The sequence below is a fragment of the Pristiophorus japonicus genome, chromosome 19 (assembly GCF_044704955.1).
Source record: "Pristiophorus japonicus isolate sPriJap1 chromosome 19, sPriJap1.hap1, whole genome shotgun sequence".
Classification (NCBI taxonomy): domain Eukaryota; kingdom Metazoa; phylum Chordata; class Chondrichthyes; family Pristiophoridae; genus Pristiophorus; species Pristiophorus japonicus.
This window is the reverse complement of record NC_091995.1, coordinates 60,924,410-60,945,168: the sequence shown is the minus strand read 5'-3', so window position 1 is coordinate 60,945,168 and position 20,759 is coordinate 60,924,410. Positions and strand designations below refer to the sequence as shown.

At 45.6% G+C, this 20,759-nt stretch overlaps 1 protein-coding gene and 1 long non-coding RNA gene across 2 annotated transcripts in view; one reads left to right on the top strand and one right to left on the bottom strand.

Moving 5' to 3' along the window:
• The window catches only part of LOC139229913 (uncharacterized), a 39,390-nt gene extending 20,671 nt beyond the window's left edge, over positions 1 to 18,719 (top strand). The window contains exon 3 of the long non-coding RNA XR_011587862.1: positions 16,845 to 18,719. This is a non-coding gene — a long non-coding RNA (uncharacterized lncRNA). The remainder of the gene's footprint in view (positions 1 to 16,844) is intronic.
• LOC139230468 (histone H3-like) lies at positions 3,483 to 3,893 on the bottom strand. Its single transcript, XM_070862291.1, has one exon. The coding sequence runs from the start codon at positions 3,891 to 3,893 to the stop codon at positions 3,483 to 3,485; it is 411 nt and encodes a 136-aa protein (XP_070718392.1).
• Positions 18,720 to 20,759: the final 2,040 nt, after the last annotated feature.

Here is a 20,759-nt window from a genome sequence, read left to right as displayed (position 1 = left end):
AAATAGCTCGCAGGCACTGTGATTGCGAAAGAGAGAAATAGGATTCTGGTATTTAAACTTACCAATGGACAAATCTGCCGCAAACACGTGGATCAAACAAAAAGGAGGTTCAGCAATCCCATAGAAGAAGCAGAGGAAGAACATGATATAGAGTTCACTCCACCACAGGTGACCGAGCACCGGAACCAGAGGGAGGAGAGCCCAATCACTGTGGGCAGTCTGGATAGGCCTGAGGCACCGCAAACAGCAGACACTCAGGCCAGCGCCCAACAACCACAGCCCCAACTCAGGCGCTCTACAATAGAGCGTAAACCACCAGAGAGACTCAATCTGTGATCCCAATAAGACTTTGGGGGGGAGGTGATGTCATGTATTCAACCAGCATTGTAACCCATGTGTAATCTATGAGAACAATGACCACTAGATGGGAGACACTCCTAACCTGGACCTTCAGGTATAAAAGGGGAAGCTCCACCCACCTTCATCACTTGAAGGCTAAGGAATAAAGGACAGGTCACAGACTGAGCTTCTCTCAAGCATGGGCCTCGTGTGCATTTATACTGTATAGTAAGGACGTATCAGTATGGGCCTTACACTTCAGGATGAACACTTCCTGAGGTAATTGTATGGCCTCTAGTAAGTCTCGGACTTCTTTTCCATTCCGGATAGGTGTACCAGCAGCAGTGAGGAATCCTCTTTTCCACCATAACAGACCAGTCGTGAGCGACTCCAAAAGCATAACGCGAATCTGTGTAGACATTAGCTGTCTGTCCTTCTGCTATTCGACATGATTCTGACAGGGCCCATAACTCGGCCTGTTGTGCTGATGTTCCTGAGGGTAAACATCCTTTTGCCACTACCTCATATAAGGTTGTAACTGCCCATCCTGCTTTTCTGGTACCATTGTCAACAAAGGAGGAACCATCTGTAAACAGGATGAGGACTGGGTTGTGCAGAGGCTCCTCTGCTGCTAAGGCTGCTTCTTCTGTTTCTTTTAAAATCTCCACGCAGTCATGCTCCTCACATTCTCCCCCCTCTTGTTCCCTTGATTCTGACATCGGGAGCATAGTTGCGGGATTAACCGGGCTAGCCCGGACGATATGGAAATTAGGAGCTTCCAAAACTGCTGTCCAGCGGGTCCATCTAGCTGCCGTCACCTGAGACATTCTATTCATAGACAGCAAAGCATGTACGGTGTGGGGACACTTGACAATCAGCTTTTGATCGAGGACTAGACCCGCAGTGATCATTACCGCTCAACATGTAGCTTCCATGGCCCTGAGGCAACTTCCCCATCCGAGGGCTACCGCATCCAGATTTAGTTTTGAATTCTCCGATAAGCAGCTTCGCTGGAATTTCCCGCCCACAAACTTCAAACACGACCCCTGGTCGGTCTTTCGCTTTGCTCTCAGATCCATTCATTGACACCGCCTGTCGAATTAACAGCATGTTTAGGGACTGAGACTCAGATCTGCGTCACACATTCTCTCTCGCAGGCACTTTTCAAGTTTATTTGTCAATTCCTGTTGCGGGTCAGTTCGATTATTAACCCGACACTCTCCGCAGTGTAACAACCCAGAATGGGAGTTTTTACAGAGAACAGAACGGAGATATTTTGAACACTCTGTCCCTCTTCTCTTTTCACAGAGGGACTCAAAGTTCTGGTCTCACTCCCGCATTTACGGAGGATCGATCGATAATCTATGAAAACGAACTTTTACTAAGATTGAGCTGGAATGTGTGCCGTTACAGAATCAGTGGGGATTGACTCCCTCCTATTACAGATAGTTTGAAATAGTACCCGAATTGAATGCTGATTGTAACAGCCTGGAACTTGCAAGGGAATATGGAATAAGACAAAAGGAATTAAACGTGTTGGGAAATCTTTGACTAATGGTGAATTTATTAACATAATCCGTTATTTTAACAATTCTTTGACGGGTTTTTGAATTTAAAAATCGTTATGCTGACTGTTTGGAGACAGTAACTTCGGCCCTACCTTCATTGGTGGGCTAAGCAGACTGTGATTAGTTATCGGAAAAGACCAATGAAATTCATCACAGAGTGATCAATCACAAGTTCGTTCCCTGCATTCTCATACACACAGAAAGTATAAGAAGGGCAGATGTGGGAGGAGTTTCTCATACTTTCTCTGAACGTGTGGATTGTGGAACTGTCTGGAAGAGGATAAACCGGCGGTAAAGCTCGGGCCAAGGCCAAGTCTCGCTCCTCCCGGTCCGGACTGCAGTTCCCTGTGCACCGTGTTCACAGGCTCCTGCGGAAGAGCAACGCGTTGGGTGCCGGAGCCCCGGTCTACATGGCTGCAGTGCTCGAGTATCAGACCGCTGAAATCCTGGAGCTGGCCGGCAACGCGGCCCGCGACAACAAGAAGACTCGCATCATCCCCAGACACCTGCAGCTGGCCATCCGCAAAGACGAGGAGCTCAACAAGCTGCTGGGAAAGGTGACCATCGCTCAGGGCGGGGTACTGCCTAATATCCAGGTTGTGCTGCTGCCCAAGAAAACTACCAGTGTGTCCAAGAGCAAGTAAAGCGGACAGGATTTAATCTAATAACCCAATGGCTCTTTTCAGAGCCACCTACAGTATCTATGAAAGGGCTGGTTACTGATCTATGGATCTGAGTTGTCCCGGTTCTAATTTAATATTAAATCTCTGTAATTAAACTGGGAGTTTGCAGATCAGAAATGAGCCTCAGACATTCTCAGTTATAAGCAGGAACATCTAGAAGTCCAATTCACCACACAGTGCCGCATGTTTGCTGTTAGCCGATATTCACATGAGTGAATCAATATAGAGAGGGACTGGCTTCAGAGAAATACAAAACAGACGGAACCTAAACGTGAGACCGTCCTTCATTGAACCCGTTGTTGGGAGAGCCGAATATAAACGGATGTTAAGAGCCGAATATAAATAAAATGAGCGGTTGATGGGCTCACCGTCTCTTATTGGGGCAATAATTACATAGGGAGAGGTGTATACATCCTGAACACAGTGATCTACGCAGACTTTTACCCTTTTAATTTGCATACCGGATGGAACCAGAATTACAGCTCTGGTTAATTCAAAATATTACAAATAGTGTCCCAGCTGTCCCCGCATTCAGAGCTGGGTTAAAGGTGAGATACAGATTGCAGGCACCTCGTTGGCTCTCTGGAATCTATCCTGGTATGTGCAGTGTGATCAATTCAATATCAGATCTCCCACTTATAGTTACAGACCCACATTGGGCGGGTGTAGTCGGTATACTGGGCATCTCACTCACATTTAAACTTGGATCAAACCCGCACCGTCAGGTATTCACGGCACTGTATAAACCCAATAACACTACAAGACCGGCACCGTGAGTGCACAGGCCAGTTTGCCTGGCGCCAGTCGCAGCTCTTTCCTTTGCTGATTTGGTGGCTCTGAAAAGAGCGGTTGTGCACTTGGTGCTGAAGCTTCGAGCCCGCGCAGGGGAAGTCTAGGCATGTTCCACGCGGATGCGGCGGGCCAGCTGGATGTCTTTGTGCATGATGGTGACTCGCTTGGCGTGGATGGCGCTCAAGTTGGTGTCCTCAAACAGCCCCAGCAGGTAAGCCTCGCTGGCATCCTGCAGGGCCATGACGGCAGAGCTCTGGAAGCGCAGGTCGGTCTTGAAGTCCTGAGCGATCTCCCGCACCAGGCGCTGGAAGGGCAGCTTGCGGATCAGCAGCTCGGTGGATTTCTGGTAGCGGCGGATCTCCCTCAGAGCCACGGTGCCGGGTCGGTAGCGATGAGGCTTCTCCACTCCGCCCGTGGCCGGAGCGCTCCTCATGGCCGCTTTGGTCGACAGCTGTTTGCGAGGAGCTTTCCCTTCAGTCGATCTGCGCGCTGTCTGCTTGACCAGGGCCATCTTCTGAACGGATCTCAGCACAACCTGGAACACAAGGACTGGTAATGCATCTGTGTCTGTGAGAGTCTGCCCCGGGGCTGTGATTGGTCGCAGCCTGACCGCCAATCAAGTTTGTACCAATCATCGAGAGCGAAACGGAAGGGCGGGGATTACTGGGCCATGATTGGCTGAAATGGAACTGACAGTTTGTCAATTTCAAAAAGCCCGCCAATTTCAGAGTATCAAGAACAGATTAAAGAAACTCTAATTTCCCGCCAGCAATGTAAGAATCCCACTCTTTATAACGTCGATGGTGCCCCATAAGTCATCAATCCCATTCTCTTTAACATTCCGGTTTGAATTCTGTCCCATTCCCTGATCGGTCTGTACCGGGCAGGAATAATTCCTCGGTCACTACATCCTGTAAGCAATATCTCGCATCCATCCTGCCAGTGCCATCCCGCTTAACTGTTTCTCACACAGAAACCTCACAACATGACAGGATTATCTGTGAGGGGAGACTGTAATGTCTGGGTAAAGGAGACTCTGTATCCCCGCCCGTTCATTGTGACCGTGACACTCGGAGTTTCTGATCTTTCATGTAAAACATTGTTCTAAAATATTTAATAATCCCCATTTTCCTACAGCGACTACAGTCCAAAATTACTTCATTGGCTTTGAGATGTCTGGTGGTTGTGTAAGGCGCTATATAAATCCAAGTCTTTCTTTCCATTAATTAAATAGCTGAAATCATTTCCCAACCAAACTGTCCACACTCCCATCATCAGGTCGCTGCTCTCTCTGTGAGGCGGTGGGTGGCTCTTTGTGTTGTGTCCGGGGGAGAGGGCAGGCCTGAGATCCGCTTGACACCACCACGGCGAGCCAGGCGGCGGATGACGGATTTGGTGATGCCCTAGATGTTATCACGGAGAACTTTACGGTGCCGCTTGGCTCAGCCTTTGCCCAGTCCTTTGCCTCCTGTCGCTGAATGAGAAACGAACTGCTCCTGGCTCCTTTTTAGAGAGCCGGCCCCGACCTGACTGAGAAAGTGCAGAGTGAGAGAGGCGGGAAGGGGAGGAGACAAGTGAGAGATTAAACAGAGAGCGCGGCAGGGGAGGAGACAGAGCAGAGCGCGGTCTCTGATCTTCCAGCTCCACCTCCAGCTTTCTGCAACCGCCAATCTCACATTGTTTTCTCCACAATAGAACCGATACACAGCGCTCCGCACAAACCCTTACCGACTCGGAATTCATATCCAAACCTTCCAGGAGCCAGATGCTTTTAAATAAGGTCCCGTTACAATTAACACTCACGAATATTCCCGCCTATATATTCCCTTCCTTGTCAATCTCAGACCTTATTCCATCTCCTCCCACAGGCAGGTTCAGCAGTTTACCAACACCTTATTCCAGCTGATTTGGAGAATCTGGTGTTTGGGGTTTGAGTTGTGAGGCGGGATATTGCCGCCAGTACCACCGTCTCACAGAGACTCTGCCCCTGAATCTGTGAAATGACAATGACCAGGAACTGAGACTGGAGCCGAACACAAACACCAGTTACAGTGAGGTCCGGGCCGGACACCCATTCTCCGTGTGTTTTATTGCAGATACTGGGGGAGGGGGTGGGTGCAGACGCCGGGGGAGTAGTTGGGTGCAGACGTTTGGGGAGTCGGTGGGTGCAGACGCTGGGGGAGTCGGTCTGTGCAGACGCTGGGGGAGTCGGTGGGTGCAGACGCTGGGGGAGTCGGTCTGTGCAGACGCTGGGGGAGTCGGTGGGTGCAGACGCTGGGGTAGTCGGTGGGTGCCGACACTGGGGGAGTCGGTGGATGCAGGCGCTGGGGGAGTCGGTGGGTGCAGACGCTGTGGCAGTCAGCGGGTCTAGACGCTGGGGGAATCGGTGGGTGCAGACGTTGGGGGAGGGGTGGGTGCAGACGCTGGGGAGTCGGTGGGTGCAGACGCTGGGGGAGTGGTGGGTGCAGACGCTGGGGGGGGGGGGGTTAGGGGTGGGAAGTGAGAGGCCATTCTCGGGCTGTGTGTGGATAGTGTAAGGCAATAGAGAAAGTAAACCACCTCGCTCTTTCAAATCATTGCTGCATTCTTTCCCCAAATCAGTAGTGAATGTTCCTGATTCAGTTCCAATCTCAACGTGTCTGTTGTTCTTGAATAGTGAGCAGTGGAAACACAGCCTGACAGTGAGGATATGGAGAATTTCACAAAGTGCATCTATTGCAGGCACCAGGAGAGGAGTGTAGGAGAATATATTTTAAAGACCAGTTATATTGTTTCGGTGAGCTGAGTTCTCCAGAACCGAAACTTCGAAACATAGAAAATAGGTGCAGGAATAGGCCATTCGGCCCTTCAAGACTGCACCACCATTCAATATGATCATGGCCTATCATGCAACTTCAGTACCCCATTCCTGCTTTCTCACTGTACCCCTTGATCCCTTTAGCGGCATATATCTAACGAACTGCCTCAACAACTTTCTGTGGTAGAGAATTCCACAGGTTCTCAATTCTCTGAGTGAATACGTTTTTCCTCATCTCTGCCCTAAATGGCTTACCCCTTATCCTTCGACTGTGACCCTTGGTTCTGGACTTCGCCAACATCGGGAACATTCTTCCTGCATCTAATCTGTCCAGTCCCGTCAGAATGTTATATGCTTCTATGAGATCCCCTCTCATTCTTCTAAATTCCAGTGAATATAAGCCTAGTCAATCTCGTCTTTCTTCATATGTCAGTCCTGCCATCCCGGGAATCAGTCTGGTTACCTTCGCTGCACTCCCTCAATAGCAAGAATGTCCTTCCTCAGATTAGGAGACCTAAACAGTACACAATATTCAAGGTGTTGCCTCAACAGGGACCTGTACAACTGCAGTAAGACCTCTCTGCTCCTATACTCAAATCCCCTAGCTATGAAGACCAACATGCCATTTGCCTTCTTCACTGCCTGCTGTACCTGCATGCCAACCTTCAACGACTGATGTACCATGACATCCAGGTCTCGTTGCAACTCCCCTTTTCCTAATCTGTCACTATTCAGATAATATTCTGCCTTCCTGTTTTTTGGTGCCAAAGTGGATAACCTCACATTTATCTACGTTATACTGCATCTGCCATGCATTTGCCCACTCACCTAACCTGTCCAAGTCACCCTGTAACCTAATAGCTTCGTCCTCACAGCTCACACTGCCACCCAGCTTAGTGTCATCTGCAAATTTGGAGATATTACCTTCAATTCCTTCGTCTAAATCATTAATGTATATTGTAAATAGCTGGGTTCCCAGCACTGAACCTTGCGCTTCACCACGACTCACTGCCTGCCATTCTGAAAAGGACCTGTTTATTCCTACTCGTTGCTTCCTGTCTGCCAGCCAGTTCTCTATCCACATAAATACATTACCGCCAATACCATGGGATTTAATTTTGCACAATAATCTATTGTATTGGACCTACATCCACTGACTCTCCCTTGTCCACTCTATTAGTTACATCCTCAAAAAATTCTAGATTATACATTGTCGCTCCCTCAGCAACATCATGTTCACCTCCATATCATAGAACTAATATTATTCTCATATTATTATTCTCAGAGCAAAATTCTTTAACCAGCCTGAACAAATTTGAGCTTTCCTCCTCCACCAGAACACAAGGAACAGCGCAGGCAGCTCCTTCTCTCACACACTAAGTCGATTACCACTCGTAGAGCACAGAGACACAGAACTGGCCTCAATCCTATTGTCACAGGCAGCAAAAATTGTCAGTCTCACAGTGATCTGAAGTGTCAGAGTTACATTGTGAATCTTACAGCCACATAGAGCAGTCGAATCAGATGCTGTTTCACCATTGAAACAGATCACACTGTCAGATAAATTAAACAACCACACTCACTTGCCAGAATCTGGCAGCTAGAGAATAAAACACAATCATCTATCAGAAAAAATGAAAAACAGGTAGCATCAACCACATTCGCATATCAGAAGCTGACGGGTGCAGAGTAAAAGCCATAATCATGTTTCAGAATCTGACGGATTCAGTATTTAACCCCCTGAACATACCAGAAGATGACAGGTGCAGAATAAAACCCACATTCCCGTACCATAGTCTGACAGATACAGCATGAAACACACACCCACATATATGAAAGTGACAGTAACAGAATAAAATTCACATTTGCATACCAGAGAATGACAGGTATAGTGTAAATCCCATGTGCACATATTGGAAAATTGAAAGGCAGTAAGTAAAATTGTTACTTACATCGCAGAAACTGATAGGGGCAGAGTAAAACCAACATGCGCACATCAGAAAAATGACATGTAGAAGGCAAAATCTTCACTCACATATCAGAGAAATACAGGTAAAAACTTAAATTCATTCTCACGTTCTCATACCAGAGACTGGCAGATACAGAGTAAAATCCACACTCACATAGCAGGAACTGACAGGTACAGTCTAAAACATATAATCAAGTAGCAGGAACAAATAGTTACAGCTTAATCCCAGATTAACATCGCAGAAACTGAGAGGCACAGATTAAACCTCAGTACACATACTAGACACTGACAGGTACAGATTGAAGCCACACTCACATAACAGAAACTGACAGGTACAGAATGTATCCCACACTCACAAACCAGAGACGGACCGGTACATATTAAACCCCACACTCACATACCAGAAAGTGACAGATACAGATTATAGCCCACACTCACATACCAGAAACGGACCAGTACAGATTATACCCCACACTCACATACCAGAGACAGACCGGTACAGATTAAACCCCACACTCACATACCAGAAATGGACCAGTACAGATTATACCCCACACTCACATACCAGAGACTGACAGATACAGATTAAACCCACAATCGCATACCAGACACTGACAGGTACAGATTATACCCCACACTCACATACCAGAAACTGACAGATACAGAATAAATGCTTCACACACATAACATAAAACTTACAACCACGTAGACTAATACATACAAATTAAAGGCAGACTAACATACCAGAAACTTAGAGGCACAGCTTAAACCCCCTCATATATGCCAAAACCTGGCAGGTACAGAATAATACGCACACTCACATATCAGAGACTTAGAGATACAGTATAAAACCCACACTCATACATCAGAGACTGACATATTAAAATCCTGTTCCCATTACATGAAGTGACATACAATGAAAAACCCATACTCACTTACCAATAATTGACAGGTACAGGGTAAAGTCCCCTCTTCCATATCAGAAACTGACAGATACAAAGGAAAGCCCACTTTTAATCAAGCAGAAACTGGCAGTTATAAAGTAAGGCCCACACTCACATATCAGAACCTAATAGGTACAGAACAAAACCCAGACTCCCATAACAGAAAAGGAGAGATACAGAGAAAGGCCCACACTCACATACCAGTGACAGAGAGATACAGAGTAAAACTCAAACTCACATATCAGAGACCGATACATTCAGCACAAACACTCACCTCCATATCAAAAATTGACAGAAAGTAAAATGAATACTCTATCAGGAATTGGTGGTACAGAGTAAAATAATACTAACATACTGGAGAATGACGGGTATGGCACATTCATATAACAGAGATGGACAGATACAGTGCAAAACAAACACTCACACACCAGGAATGAAAATATACAGAATGAAACCCACAAGCAATTACAGAAATTGACAGGTGCAGGATAAAACCCACATTCTCGGATCAAAAACTGACATACAGAGTACAATCCTCATTCACATACCTATAAAAGGCCCGCGAGAGTCGATAGGCAGGAATTTGTGGACGGGTTTCCAGGGAGTCGAGGAGGCCTGTAAAAGGCCCGCGAGAGTCGAGAGGCGGGAGTTCGTGGAGTGGGAGTTTCGGGAGTCGGGGGCCTATAAAAGGCCCGTGAGAGGTGGGAGTTCGTGGAGTGGGAGTTTGGGGAGTCAGAGGCCGAAAAAAGGCCCGCGAGAGGAGGGAGTTCGTCGAGCTGCAGTTTGGGGAGTCGGAGGCCTATAAAAGATCCAAGAGAGGCAGGAGTCCGGTGAGTCGGAGGCCAGCTGGTGCATCTGCAGCAGGGGTAGAAGGTAAACAAAAAAGTAGAAATAAATCAAATGGTCACTTCACAGCCAAGGGGGCAAGTGATTGGCTGGTGATTGGTGAGTAGTTTTTCTTTTTTCTTTTTTTTCACTTTATCAGTAGGTAACCTTTATCATTGTTGTTGCCAAATTAAATGAAACTAGGGGTTAAGTCATGGCAGGAGAGCTCAGACACGTGTCCTGCTCCTTCTGTGCTATGTGGGAAGTGTCCCTGACAACTACATGTGAAGGAAGTGTATCCTGTTGCAGCTCCTGACAGACCACATCGTGGCACTGGAGCTGTGGGTGGTTTCATTCTGGAGCATCCGCGAAGCTGACGATGCCGTGAATCGTGAATAGCATGTTTAGTGAGTTGGTCATACCGCAGGTAAAGTTTACACAGACAGATAGGGAATGGGTGGCCAACAGGAAGAGCAGTGGAAGGAAGGTATTGCAGAGGTTCCCTGCGGTCATCGCCCTCCAAAACAGATACACTGCTTTGGATACTGTTGCGGGGGATGACTCACCAGGGGACGGGAGCAGCAGCCAAGTCCATGGCACTGTGGGTGGCTCTGCTGCACAAGAGGGCAGGAAAAAGAGTGGGAGAGCTATAGTGGTAAGGGATTCTATTGTAAAGGGAATAGATAGACGTTTCTGCGGCCGCAATTGAGTCTCCAGGATAGTATGTTGCCTGCCTGGTGCAAGGGTCAAGGATGTCTCAGAGCGGTTGATGGACATTTTGAAGGAGGGGGGTGAACAGCCAGTTGTCGTGGTGGCATATAGGTACCAAAGACATAGGTTAAAAACGTGATGAGGTCCGACAATCTGAATTTAGGGAGTTAAATTAAAAAATAGGACTTCAAAGATAGTAATCTCAGGATTGCTACCATTGCCACATGCTCATCAGAGTAGGAATCACGGGATAGCTCAGATGTATATGTGGTATGAGGAATGGTGCAGAAGAGAGGGATTCAAATTCCTGGGACATTGTAACTGGTTCTGGGGAGGTTGCACCAGTACAAACCGGATGGTCCTCGGGGGAGTGTTTGCTAGTGCTGTTGGGGAGGGGTTAAGCTATTATGGCAGGGGGATGGGAACCTATGCAGGGAGACAGAGGGAAGTACAATGGGGGCAGAAGCAAATGATAGAAAGAAGAAAAGTAAAAGTCGAGGGCAGAGAAACCCAAGGCAAAAATCAAAAAGGGCCACATTACAGCAAAATTCTAAGGGCAAAGTGTGTTTAAAAAGACAAGCCTGAAGGCTCTGTGCTTCGATGCAAGAGTATTCATAATAAGGTGGGCAAATTAACTGCGCAGGCAGCAATTAATGAATATGATACAATTGGCATCACTGAGACATGGCTCCATGATGACCAAGGCTGGGAACTCAACATCCAAGGATATTTAACATTCAGGAAGGATAGAGAGAAAGGAAAAGGGGGTGGAGTAGCGTTGCTGGTTAAAAATGAAATTAACGTAATAGTAAGGAAGGACATTAGCTTGGATGATGTGTAATCTGTATGGGTGAAGCTGCGGAATACCAAAGGGCAGAAAGTGCTCGTGGGAGTTGTGTACCGACCACCAAACAGTAGTAGAGGTTGGGGACAGCATCAAACAAGAAATTAGGGATGCGTGCAATAAAGGTACAGCAGTTATCATGGGCGACCTTAATCTACATATAGATTGGGCTAACCAAACTGATAGCAAAATGGTGGAGGAGGATTTCCTGGAGTGTTTTAGGGATGGTTTTCTACACCAATATATCGAGTAACAAACTAGAGGGCTGGCCATTCTGGACTGGGTGATGTGTAATGAGAAAGGACTAATTAGCAATCTTGTTGTGCGAGGCCCCTTGGGGAAGAGTGACCATAATATGTTAGAATTCTTAATTAAGATGGAGAGTGAAACAGTTAATGCAGAGACTAGCGTCCTGAACTTAAGGAAAGATAACTTCGAAGGTATGAGATGTGAATTGACTAGAATAGACTAGCAAATGATACTTAAAGGGTTGATGGTGGATAGGCAATGGCAAACATGTAAAGATCACATGGATGAACTTCAACAATTGTACATCCCTGTCTGGAGTAAAATTAAACCGTGGCTAAGAAGGGATATGAAGGATAGTGTTAAATCCAAGGCAGAGGCATATAAATTGGCGAGAAAAAGCAGCAAACCTGAGGACTGGGAGAAATTTAGAATTCAGCAGAGGAGGACAAAGCGTTTAATTAGAGGGGGAAAATAGAGTATGAGAGGAAGTTTGCCGGGAATATAAAAACTGACTGCAAAAGCTTCTATATATATATGTGAAGAGAAAAAGTTTAATGAAGACCAATGTTGGTAATTTGCAGTCAGAATCAGGTGAATTTATAATGGGGAACAAAGAAATGGCAGATCAGTTGAACAAATATTTGGGTTCTGTCTTCAATAAGGAAGACACAAATAACCTTCCGGAAATACCAGGGGACTGAGGGTCTAGTGAGAAGGAGGAACTGAAGGAAATCCTTATTAGGAGGGAAATTGTGTTAGGGAATTTGATGGGATTGAAGGCCAATAAATCCCTGGGGCCTGATAGTCTGCATCCCAGAGTATTTAACGAAGTGGCCCGATAAATAATGTATGTATTGGTGATCATTTTCCAAAAGTCTATCGAATCTGGATCAGTTCCTATGGACTGGAGGGTAGCTAATGTAACACCACTTTTTAAAAAAGAAGGGAGCGAGAAAATGGGTAATAATAGACCAGTTAGCCTAACATGAGTATTGGGGAAAATGTTGGAATCAATTATTAAAGATGCAATAGCAGCGCATTTGTAAAGCAGTGACAGGATCGTTCCAAGTCAGCACGGATTTATGAAAGGGAAATCATGCTTAACAAATCTTCTGGAATTTTTTGAGGATGTTATAAGTAGAGTGGACAAGGGGGAACAGGTGGATGTGGTGTATTTGGACTTTCAAATGGCTTTTGACATGGCTGTTTACAATATACATAGATGACCTGGAAGAGGGGACAGAGTGTAGTGTAACAAAATTTGCAGATGACACGAAGATTAGTGGAAAAACGGGTTGTGTAGAGGCTGCAAAGAGATTTAGATAGGTTAAGCGAAAGGGCTAAGGTTTGGCAGGTGGAATACAATGCCGGAAAGTGTGAAGTCATCCACTTTGGGAAAAAAAAACAGTAAAAGAGAATATTATTTGAATGGGGAGAAATTACAACATGTTGCGGTGCAGAGGGACCTGGGGGTCCTTCTGAATGAATCCCAAAAAGTTAGTTTGTAGGTGCAGCAGGTAATCAGGAAGGCGGATGGAATGTTGGCCTTCATTGCGAGAGGGATGGAGTACAAAAGCAGAGAAGTCCTGCTGCAACTGTATAGGGTATTGGTGAGGCCGCACCTGGAGTACTGCGTGCAGTTTTGGTCACCTTACTTAAGGAAGGATATACTAGCTTTGGAGGGGGTACAGAGACGCATAACAAGGCTGATTCCGGAAATGAGGGAGTTACCTTAAGATGATAGATTGAGTAGACTGGGTCTTTACTCGTTGGAGTTCAGAAGGATGAGGGGTGATCTTATAGAAACATTTAAAATAATGAAAGGGATAGACAAGATAGAGGCAGAGAGATTGTTTCCACTGGTCGGAGAGAGTAGAACTAGGGGGCACAGCCTCAAAATACGGGGGAGCCAATTTAAAACCGAGTTGAGAAGGAATTTCTTCTCCCAGAGGGTTGTGAATCTATGGAATTCTCTGCCCAAGGAAGCAGCTGAGGCTAGCTCATTGAATGTATTCAAGTCACAGATAGATCGATTTTTAACCAATAAGTGAATTAAGGGTGATGGGGAGCAGGCGGGTAAGTGGAGCAGAGTCCACGACCAGATCAGCCATGATCTTGTTGAATGGCGGAGCAGGCTCGAGGTGCTAGATGGCCTACTCCTGTTCCTAATTTTTATGTTCTTATGTTCTTATGACACGGTCCCACACAAGAGATTGGTGTGCAAAATTAAAGCACATGGTATTGGGGGTAATGTACTGACGTTGATAGAGAACAAGTTGGCAGACAGGAAGCAGAGAGTCGGGGTAAACGGGTCCATTTCAGAATGACAGGCAGTGACTATTGGGATGCTGCAGGGCTCAGTGCTGGGCCCAAGATATTTACAATATACATTAATGATTTAGATGAAGGAATTGAGTGTAATATATCAAGTTTTCAGATGATACTAAACTGGGTGGCGGTGTGAGCTGTGAGGAGGATGCTAAGAGTCTGCAGGATGACTTGGACAGATTAGGTGAGTGGGCAAATGCATGGCAGATGCAGTATAATGTTGGTAAATGTGAGGTTATCCACTTTAGTGGAAAAACACAATGGCAGAATATTATCTGAATGGCGGCAGATTGGGAAAAGGGGAGGTGCAACGTGACCTGGCTGTCATGGTACATCAGTCATTGAAAATTGACATGGAGGTACAACAGGCTAGGTGAACAAGTCAAATGGTATGTCGGCCTTCATAGTTAGGGGATTTGATTATAGGAGCAGGGAGGTCTTATTGCAGTTGTACCCCAGGGCCTGATAGTCTGCATCCCAGAGTACTTAGGAAGTGGCCCTAGAAATAGTGCTGGTCATTTTCCAAAATTCTATACGTTCTGGATCAGTTACTCTGGATTGGAGTGTAGCGAATGTAAACCCACTTTTTAAGAAAGTGGGGAGAGAGAAAACAGAGAATTATAGATCGGTTAGCCTGACATTGGTACTGGGGAAAATGGTGGTATCAATTATTAAAGATATAATAGCAGCACATTTGGAAAGCAGTGACAGGATCGGTCCAAGTCAGCATGGATTTATGAAAGGGAAATCATGCTTGATAAACCTTCGAGAATTTTTTGAGGGTGTAACTAGTAAAATGGACAAGGGAAAACCAGTGGATGTGATGTATTTGACAAGGTCTCACACAAGAGATTAGTGTGCAAAATTAAAGCACATGGTATTGGGGGTAATGGATTGACATGGATAGAGAACTGGTTGGCAGACAGTCAGCAAACAGTAGGAATAAATGAATCCTTTTCAGAATGACAGGCAGTAACTAATGGGGTACTGCAAGGTTGAATGCTTGGACCCCAGCTATTTACAATATAGATTAATGATTTAGATGAAGGAATTGAGTGTAATATCTCCAAGTTTGCAGATGATACTAAGCTGGGTGGTACTGTGAGCTGTGAGGAGGATGCTAAGAGACTACAGGGTGACTTGGACAGGTTAGGCAAATGCATCGGAGGTGCAGCATAATGTAGGTAAATGTGAGGTTATCCACTTTTCTGGCAAAAACAGGAAGGCAGAATATTATCTGAATCGTGAAAGATTAGGAAAACGGGAGGTGCAAAGACACCTGGATGTCATGGTAAATCAGTCATTGAAAGTTGCAGGTACAGCAAGTGGTGAAGAAGACAAATCGCATGTTGGCCTTCATAGCGAGAGGATTTTAGGATAGGAGCAGGGAGGTCTTACTGCAGTTGTGCAGGGCGTTGGTGAGGCCATACCTTGAATATTGTGTACACTTTTCGTCTCCTAATCTGTGGCAGGACATTCCTGCAATTGAGGGAGTGCAGCGAAGGTTCACCAGACTGATTCCCGGGATGGCAGAACTTCATATGAAGAAAGACTGGATCGACTAAGCTTATATTCACTCGAATTTAGAAGAATGAGAGGGGATCTCATAGAACCATATAAAATTCTGACGGGATTGGACAGGTTAGATGCAGGAAAAATGTTCCTGATGTTGTGGATGTCCAGAATCAGGGGTCACAGTCTAAGGATAAGGGCTAAGCCATTTAGGACCGAAATGAGGATAAACTTCTTCACTCAGAGAATTGCGAACCTGTGGAATTCACTCCCAGTGAAAGTTGTTGATGCCAATTCATTCGATATATTCAAAATGGAGTGAGATATGAGCCTTACTGCTAAAGAGATCAAGAGATATGGAGAGAAAGCAGGAATGGAGTACTGAAGTTGCATGATCAGCCATGATCATATTGAATGGTGGTGCAGGCTCGAAGAACCGAATGCCTACTCCTGCACCTTCATTCTATATTTCTATATTTCTATGTAGAACTAAAATCAGCCACAGTCGGCATCTTCAGTGGAGGGGAACCAGTGAGTGTAGAACTGGACCCAGCCATTGTCCGCACCTTCAGGGGAGATGAGGGAGCGAAACCAATGAATAAAGCACTGAACCTATTGGAGAACTGGACCCAGCCAGATGCAGCACCTTCAGCAGAGGGGAACCAGTTAGTGTAGAGCTGAACCCAGCGACGGTCAGCACTTTCTGGGGAGGAGAGGGAGGGGAACCATTGTGCGTCGAACTGAACCCTGCCACAGTCAGCACGTTCTGGGGAGGAGAGGGAGGGGAACCATTGCACGTCGAACTGAACCCAGCCAGACTCAGCACCTTCAAGGGAGGACAGGGAGGAGAACCAGTGAATGTGGAACTGAATCCAGCCAGACTCAGCACTTCAAGAGGAATGGGAAGGAAACCAGTGATTTGTAGAACTGAACCCTGCCAGAGTCAGCACCTTCAGGGGAGGGAAACCAGTGAGCGTAGAGCTGCACCCAGCCAGAGTAAGACCTTCAGGGGAGGGGAACCAGTGAGTGTAGAACTGAACATGGTGAGTGTAGAACTGAACCCAGCCAGAGTTAATGATGATAATTGAGAGCGTAGGACAAGCTGCCTTCAGACGTGCGATGTGTTTGAATTTCAGGACAGTGAGGGGGAAGACTGCATGGGACGGGGATTTCCAGCTTTGGAGGAACAAGAGAGGAAAGAATGTTCCTTACATTCTAGAATTGTCTGTTCTGAATTTCTGTCCTGTACTTGCAGTAATCATTTTTGTAAATTCCTTTTCCAGGGTATCAGGAGGGGAGGATTTGCAGACGGGATACTGAATCCAAATATCACGTCAAAATCTGATAGAATCACTCAATTCCTCAGGCCCTGAATATCATCGGACTTTGAATGTGGAAGGAGAAAAATTTGTCTGTTCTGCCATGCAAACATCAGTGTGACTGGAAAAGCACCGAGACACACACACCCAAGTGAGAGTGTTCCACTGCACAGACTGTGGAAAGAGCTTTAACCAGTTACACAGCCTGACAAAACATCGCACTATTCACAGCGGAGAGAAACCATACACGTCTACTGTGTGTAGACCAGGCATCAACTGATCGTCCAACCTGGAGAGATACAAGGACACCCGTACCACGGAGAAACCGTGGGAATGTGGAGACTGTGTGAAGAGATTCAATTACCCGTCTGAGCTGGAAGCTCATCGGCGCAGTCATACTGGGGAGAGGCTGTTCACCTGCTCTGAGTGTGGGAAGGGGTTCATTCATTCATCTCACCTGTTGATTCACCAGCGAGTCCACACTGGGGAGAGACCGTTCACCTGCTCTGAGTGTGGGAAGGGATTCATTACCTCATCCACCCTGCTGAAATACCAGCGAATTACACTGGGGAGAGGCCGTTCGCCTGCTCTGAGTGTGGGAAGGGATTCATTACCTCATCCACCCTGCTGAAACACCAGCGAATTCACACTGGGGAGAGGCCGTTCACCTGCTCTGAGTGTGGGAAGAGATTTACTAAGTCATCTAACCTGCTAGATCATTGGCGAATTCACACACGTGAGAGGCCATTCACCTGCTCTGAGTGTGGGAAGGGATTCACTCGGTTATCTCACCTGCTGAGACACCAGCACACTCACACTGGGGCGAGGCCGTTCACATGCTCCGTATGTGAGAATGAATTCATTACTTCATCCCACCTGCTGAGACACCAGCGAATTCACACCGGGGAGAGGCCGTTCATCTGCTCTGTTTGTGGGAAGGGATTCACTCAGTTATGCACCCTGCTGAGACACCAAGGAGTTCACAAGTGACTTCAGGGTTTGGATTCTGCTGTTGTCCCAGACTGAATCATGTCCATTCTGACAGTTGGGCTTTCTTTCTGCTGATATTGATTCCCTCTAAAACTGGGCTGTAGTTTAATTTTTGGGATATTTGACAAATTAATCAATGTAAAAATGGTCAGATAAAAAAAAATGCTGATTAAGTTTGCATTCATTCTTCACCCTTTAAATAAACATAAGAAATAGGAGCAGGAGTAGGACGTTGGCCACTCGATCCTGCTCTACCATTTAATAAGATCATGGCTGATATGATCTTGGACATAGCTCCACTTCCATGCCTGCTCACCATAACCCTTCACTCCCTTATTGCTCAAAAATCTGGCTATCACCACCTTAAATATATTCAATGACCCAGCCTCTACAGCTCTCTGGGGTAGAGAATTTCAAATATTTACAACACTGAGAGAAGAAATTTCTCCTCATCTCAGTTCTAAATCGGCGACCCCTCATTCTTAAACTATGCCCCCAAGTTCTAGATTTCCTCAAGATTGGAAACATCCTCCTTGCATCTACTTGTCGAGCCCCCTTAGTATCATCTGTTTCAATAAGATCATCTCACAATTCTAAATTCCAATGAGTAGCAGCCCAACCTGCTCAACCTATCTTCATAAGTCAACCCCTTCATCTCAGAAATCAAACTAGTGAAGCGTCTCTGAACTGTCTCCAATGCAAATATATCCCTCCTTAAATAAGGAGATCAAAATTGTATGCAGTACTCTGTGTGGTCTCACCAATACCCTGTACAGTTGTAGCAGGACTTCCCTGCTTTTATACTTCATTCCCTTGCAATAAAGGCCAACATTCCTTTTGTCTTCATAATTACTTGGTGTACCTGCATACTGACTTTTTGTGTTTCATGCACAAGGACCCGAGGACCCTCTGTACTGTAGAATTTTGTAATATCTCTACATTTAAATAATAAATTGTATTTTTATTTTTCCTGCCAAACTGGATAATCTCACACTTTTCCACATTATACTCAATCTCCCAATTGTTTGCCCACTCAATTAGGCTTTCTACAACCCTTTGCAGATTATTTGCGTCCTCCACACAATTTGCTTTCCACCCAGCTTCGCATCATCAGCAAACTTGGCTAAATTACACTCTGTCCCTTCATTCAAATCATTAATATAGATTGTAAATAGTTCGGGCCCCAGCACTAATCCCTGTGACACCCCGCTAATTGCCATTGGACAACCAGAAAATGAACCATTTATCTCAATTCTCTGCTTCTGTTAGTTAGCCCACCCTCTATCCATGGTAACATATTTCCCCCAACCCCGTGAACTTATATCTTGTACTAACCTGTTATGTGAAACCTTATCAAGTGCCTTCTGGAAATCCAAATACACCACATCCACTGGTTCCCCCTTATCCACCCTGCGAATTACTTCCTCAAAGAATTCCAGCAAATTTGTCAAACATGATTTCCCTTTCATAAAACCATACTGACTCTGCTTGTGTGTATTATGCTTTTCCAAATGTCCTGCTACTGCTTCCTTAATAATGGACTCCAGGGTTATTCCCAACGACAGAAGTTAGGCTAACTAGTCTACTTTCTCTCTCCCTCCTTTTTTAAATAGGGGTGTCACATTTGTGGTTTTCCAATCTTCTGGAAACTTCCCAGAATCCAGGGAATTTTGGTAGATTACAACCAATGCATCCACCATCTCTGCAGTCACTTCTTCAAAGACCCTCGGATGCAAGCCAATAGGTCCAGAGGACTTATCCACCTTTAGTCCCATTATTTTACCAAGTACTCCTTCTTTAGCGATAGAGATTATTTTTAATATAGTATTTTTATTCATGATCTGGATGTCGGTAATGGTGGCATAATCTGCAAATTTACAAAGGATACCGAGATTTGTGCGAATATTCGGGTCTCGTCTGCTTCAGGCAGATCTTGCTATTTTGGGAGATTGGTATCATGACTGGCAAATGGTGTGTAATTTAACTAATTGCATTCTTATGCACGTGGGCAGGGTAAATGCTCAACATTCATTCATGCATCAGGGATAAGCAGTAAAGAAGGTGGAGACAGAAAGCGATTTGGGCATTCTAGCACATACATCTTTAAAATTACTTGAGCAATGCCATGAATCGATAGCTGGAGCAAATAGAGTGCTGGGGTGAATCCATGGGACAATTGAGCTAAGACGAAGCATACTATTTTGTCTTTGTCGAAGACATTATTCAGGCCACACTTGGAATACTGTGTCATGTTTTGGTCTCCTCGTTCGTTGGGTGATACTGAGGCTTTGCAAAAGGTCCAGAGGTGGGCCACTGGACTAATTCCAAGTTTGTTTTCGAGATAGAGTGAAAGAGTTGGGACTCTACACTTTCGTGAAGCGTAGACTCAGCGATGATCTGATTGAGGCTGATACGATAATGAAGGGAATAGGTGTTTGAGGCTAGATCTAGGTTAGTTGTCGGTAGCTGATTCTTTCCCCACAGAACAGTGGATCTCTGGAGCAGGCTGGCATCTCATGTGGTGGATGCTTGAATTCCTTCAAGCTGAGAAGCGTAGACGAACAAAGGGAACTTAGAGTGCATGTTCACAGATCCCTGAAGGTAGCAGGCCAGGTAGATAAGGTGGTTAAGAAGGCCTACAGAATACTTGCCTTTATTAGCCAAGGCATAGAATAGAAGTCCAAGGCGGTTATGCTTGAACGTATAAAAGACTAGTTCGGCTGCAGCTAAAGCACTGCATGCAGTTCTGGTCACCACATTATAGGAAATGTGTGATTGTACTGCACAGGGTACAGATGAGATTCATGATGATATTGGCTAGACCGGAGAATTTTAGTTTTGAAGAAAGATTGTAATGGTTAGGTTTTTTTCTTTGAAACAGAGGAGGCT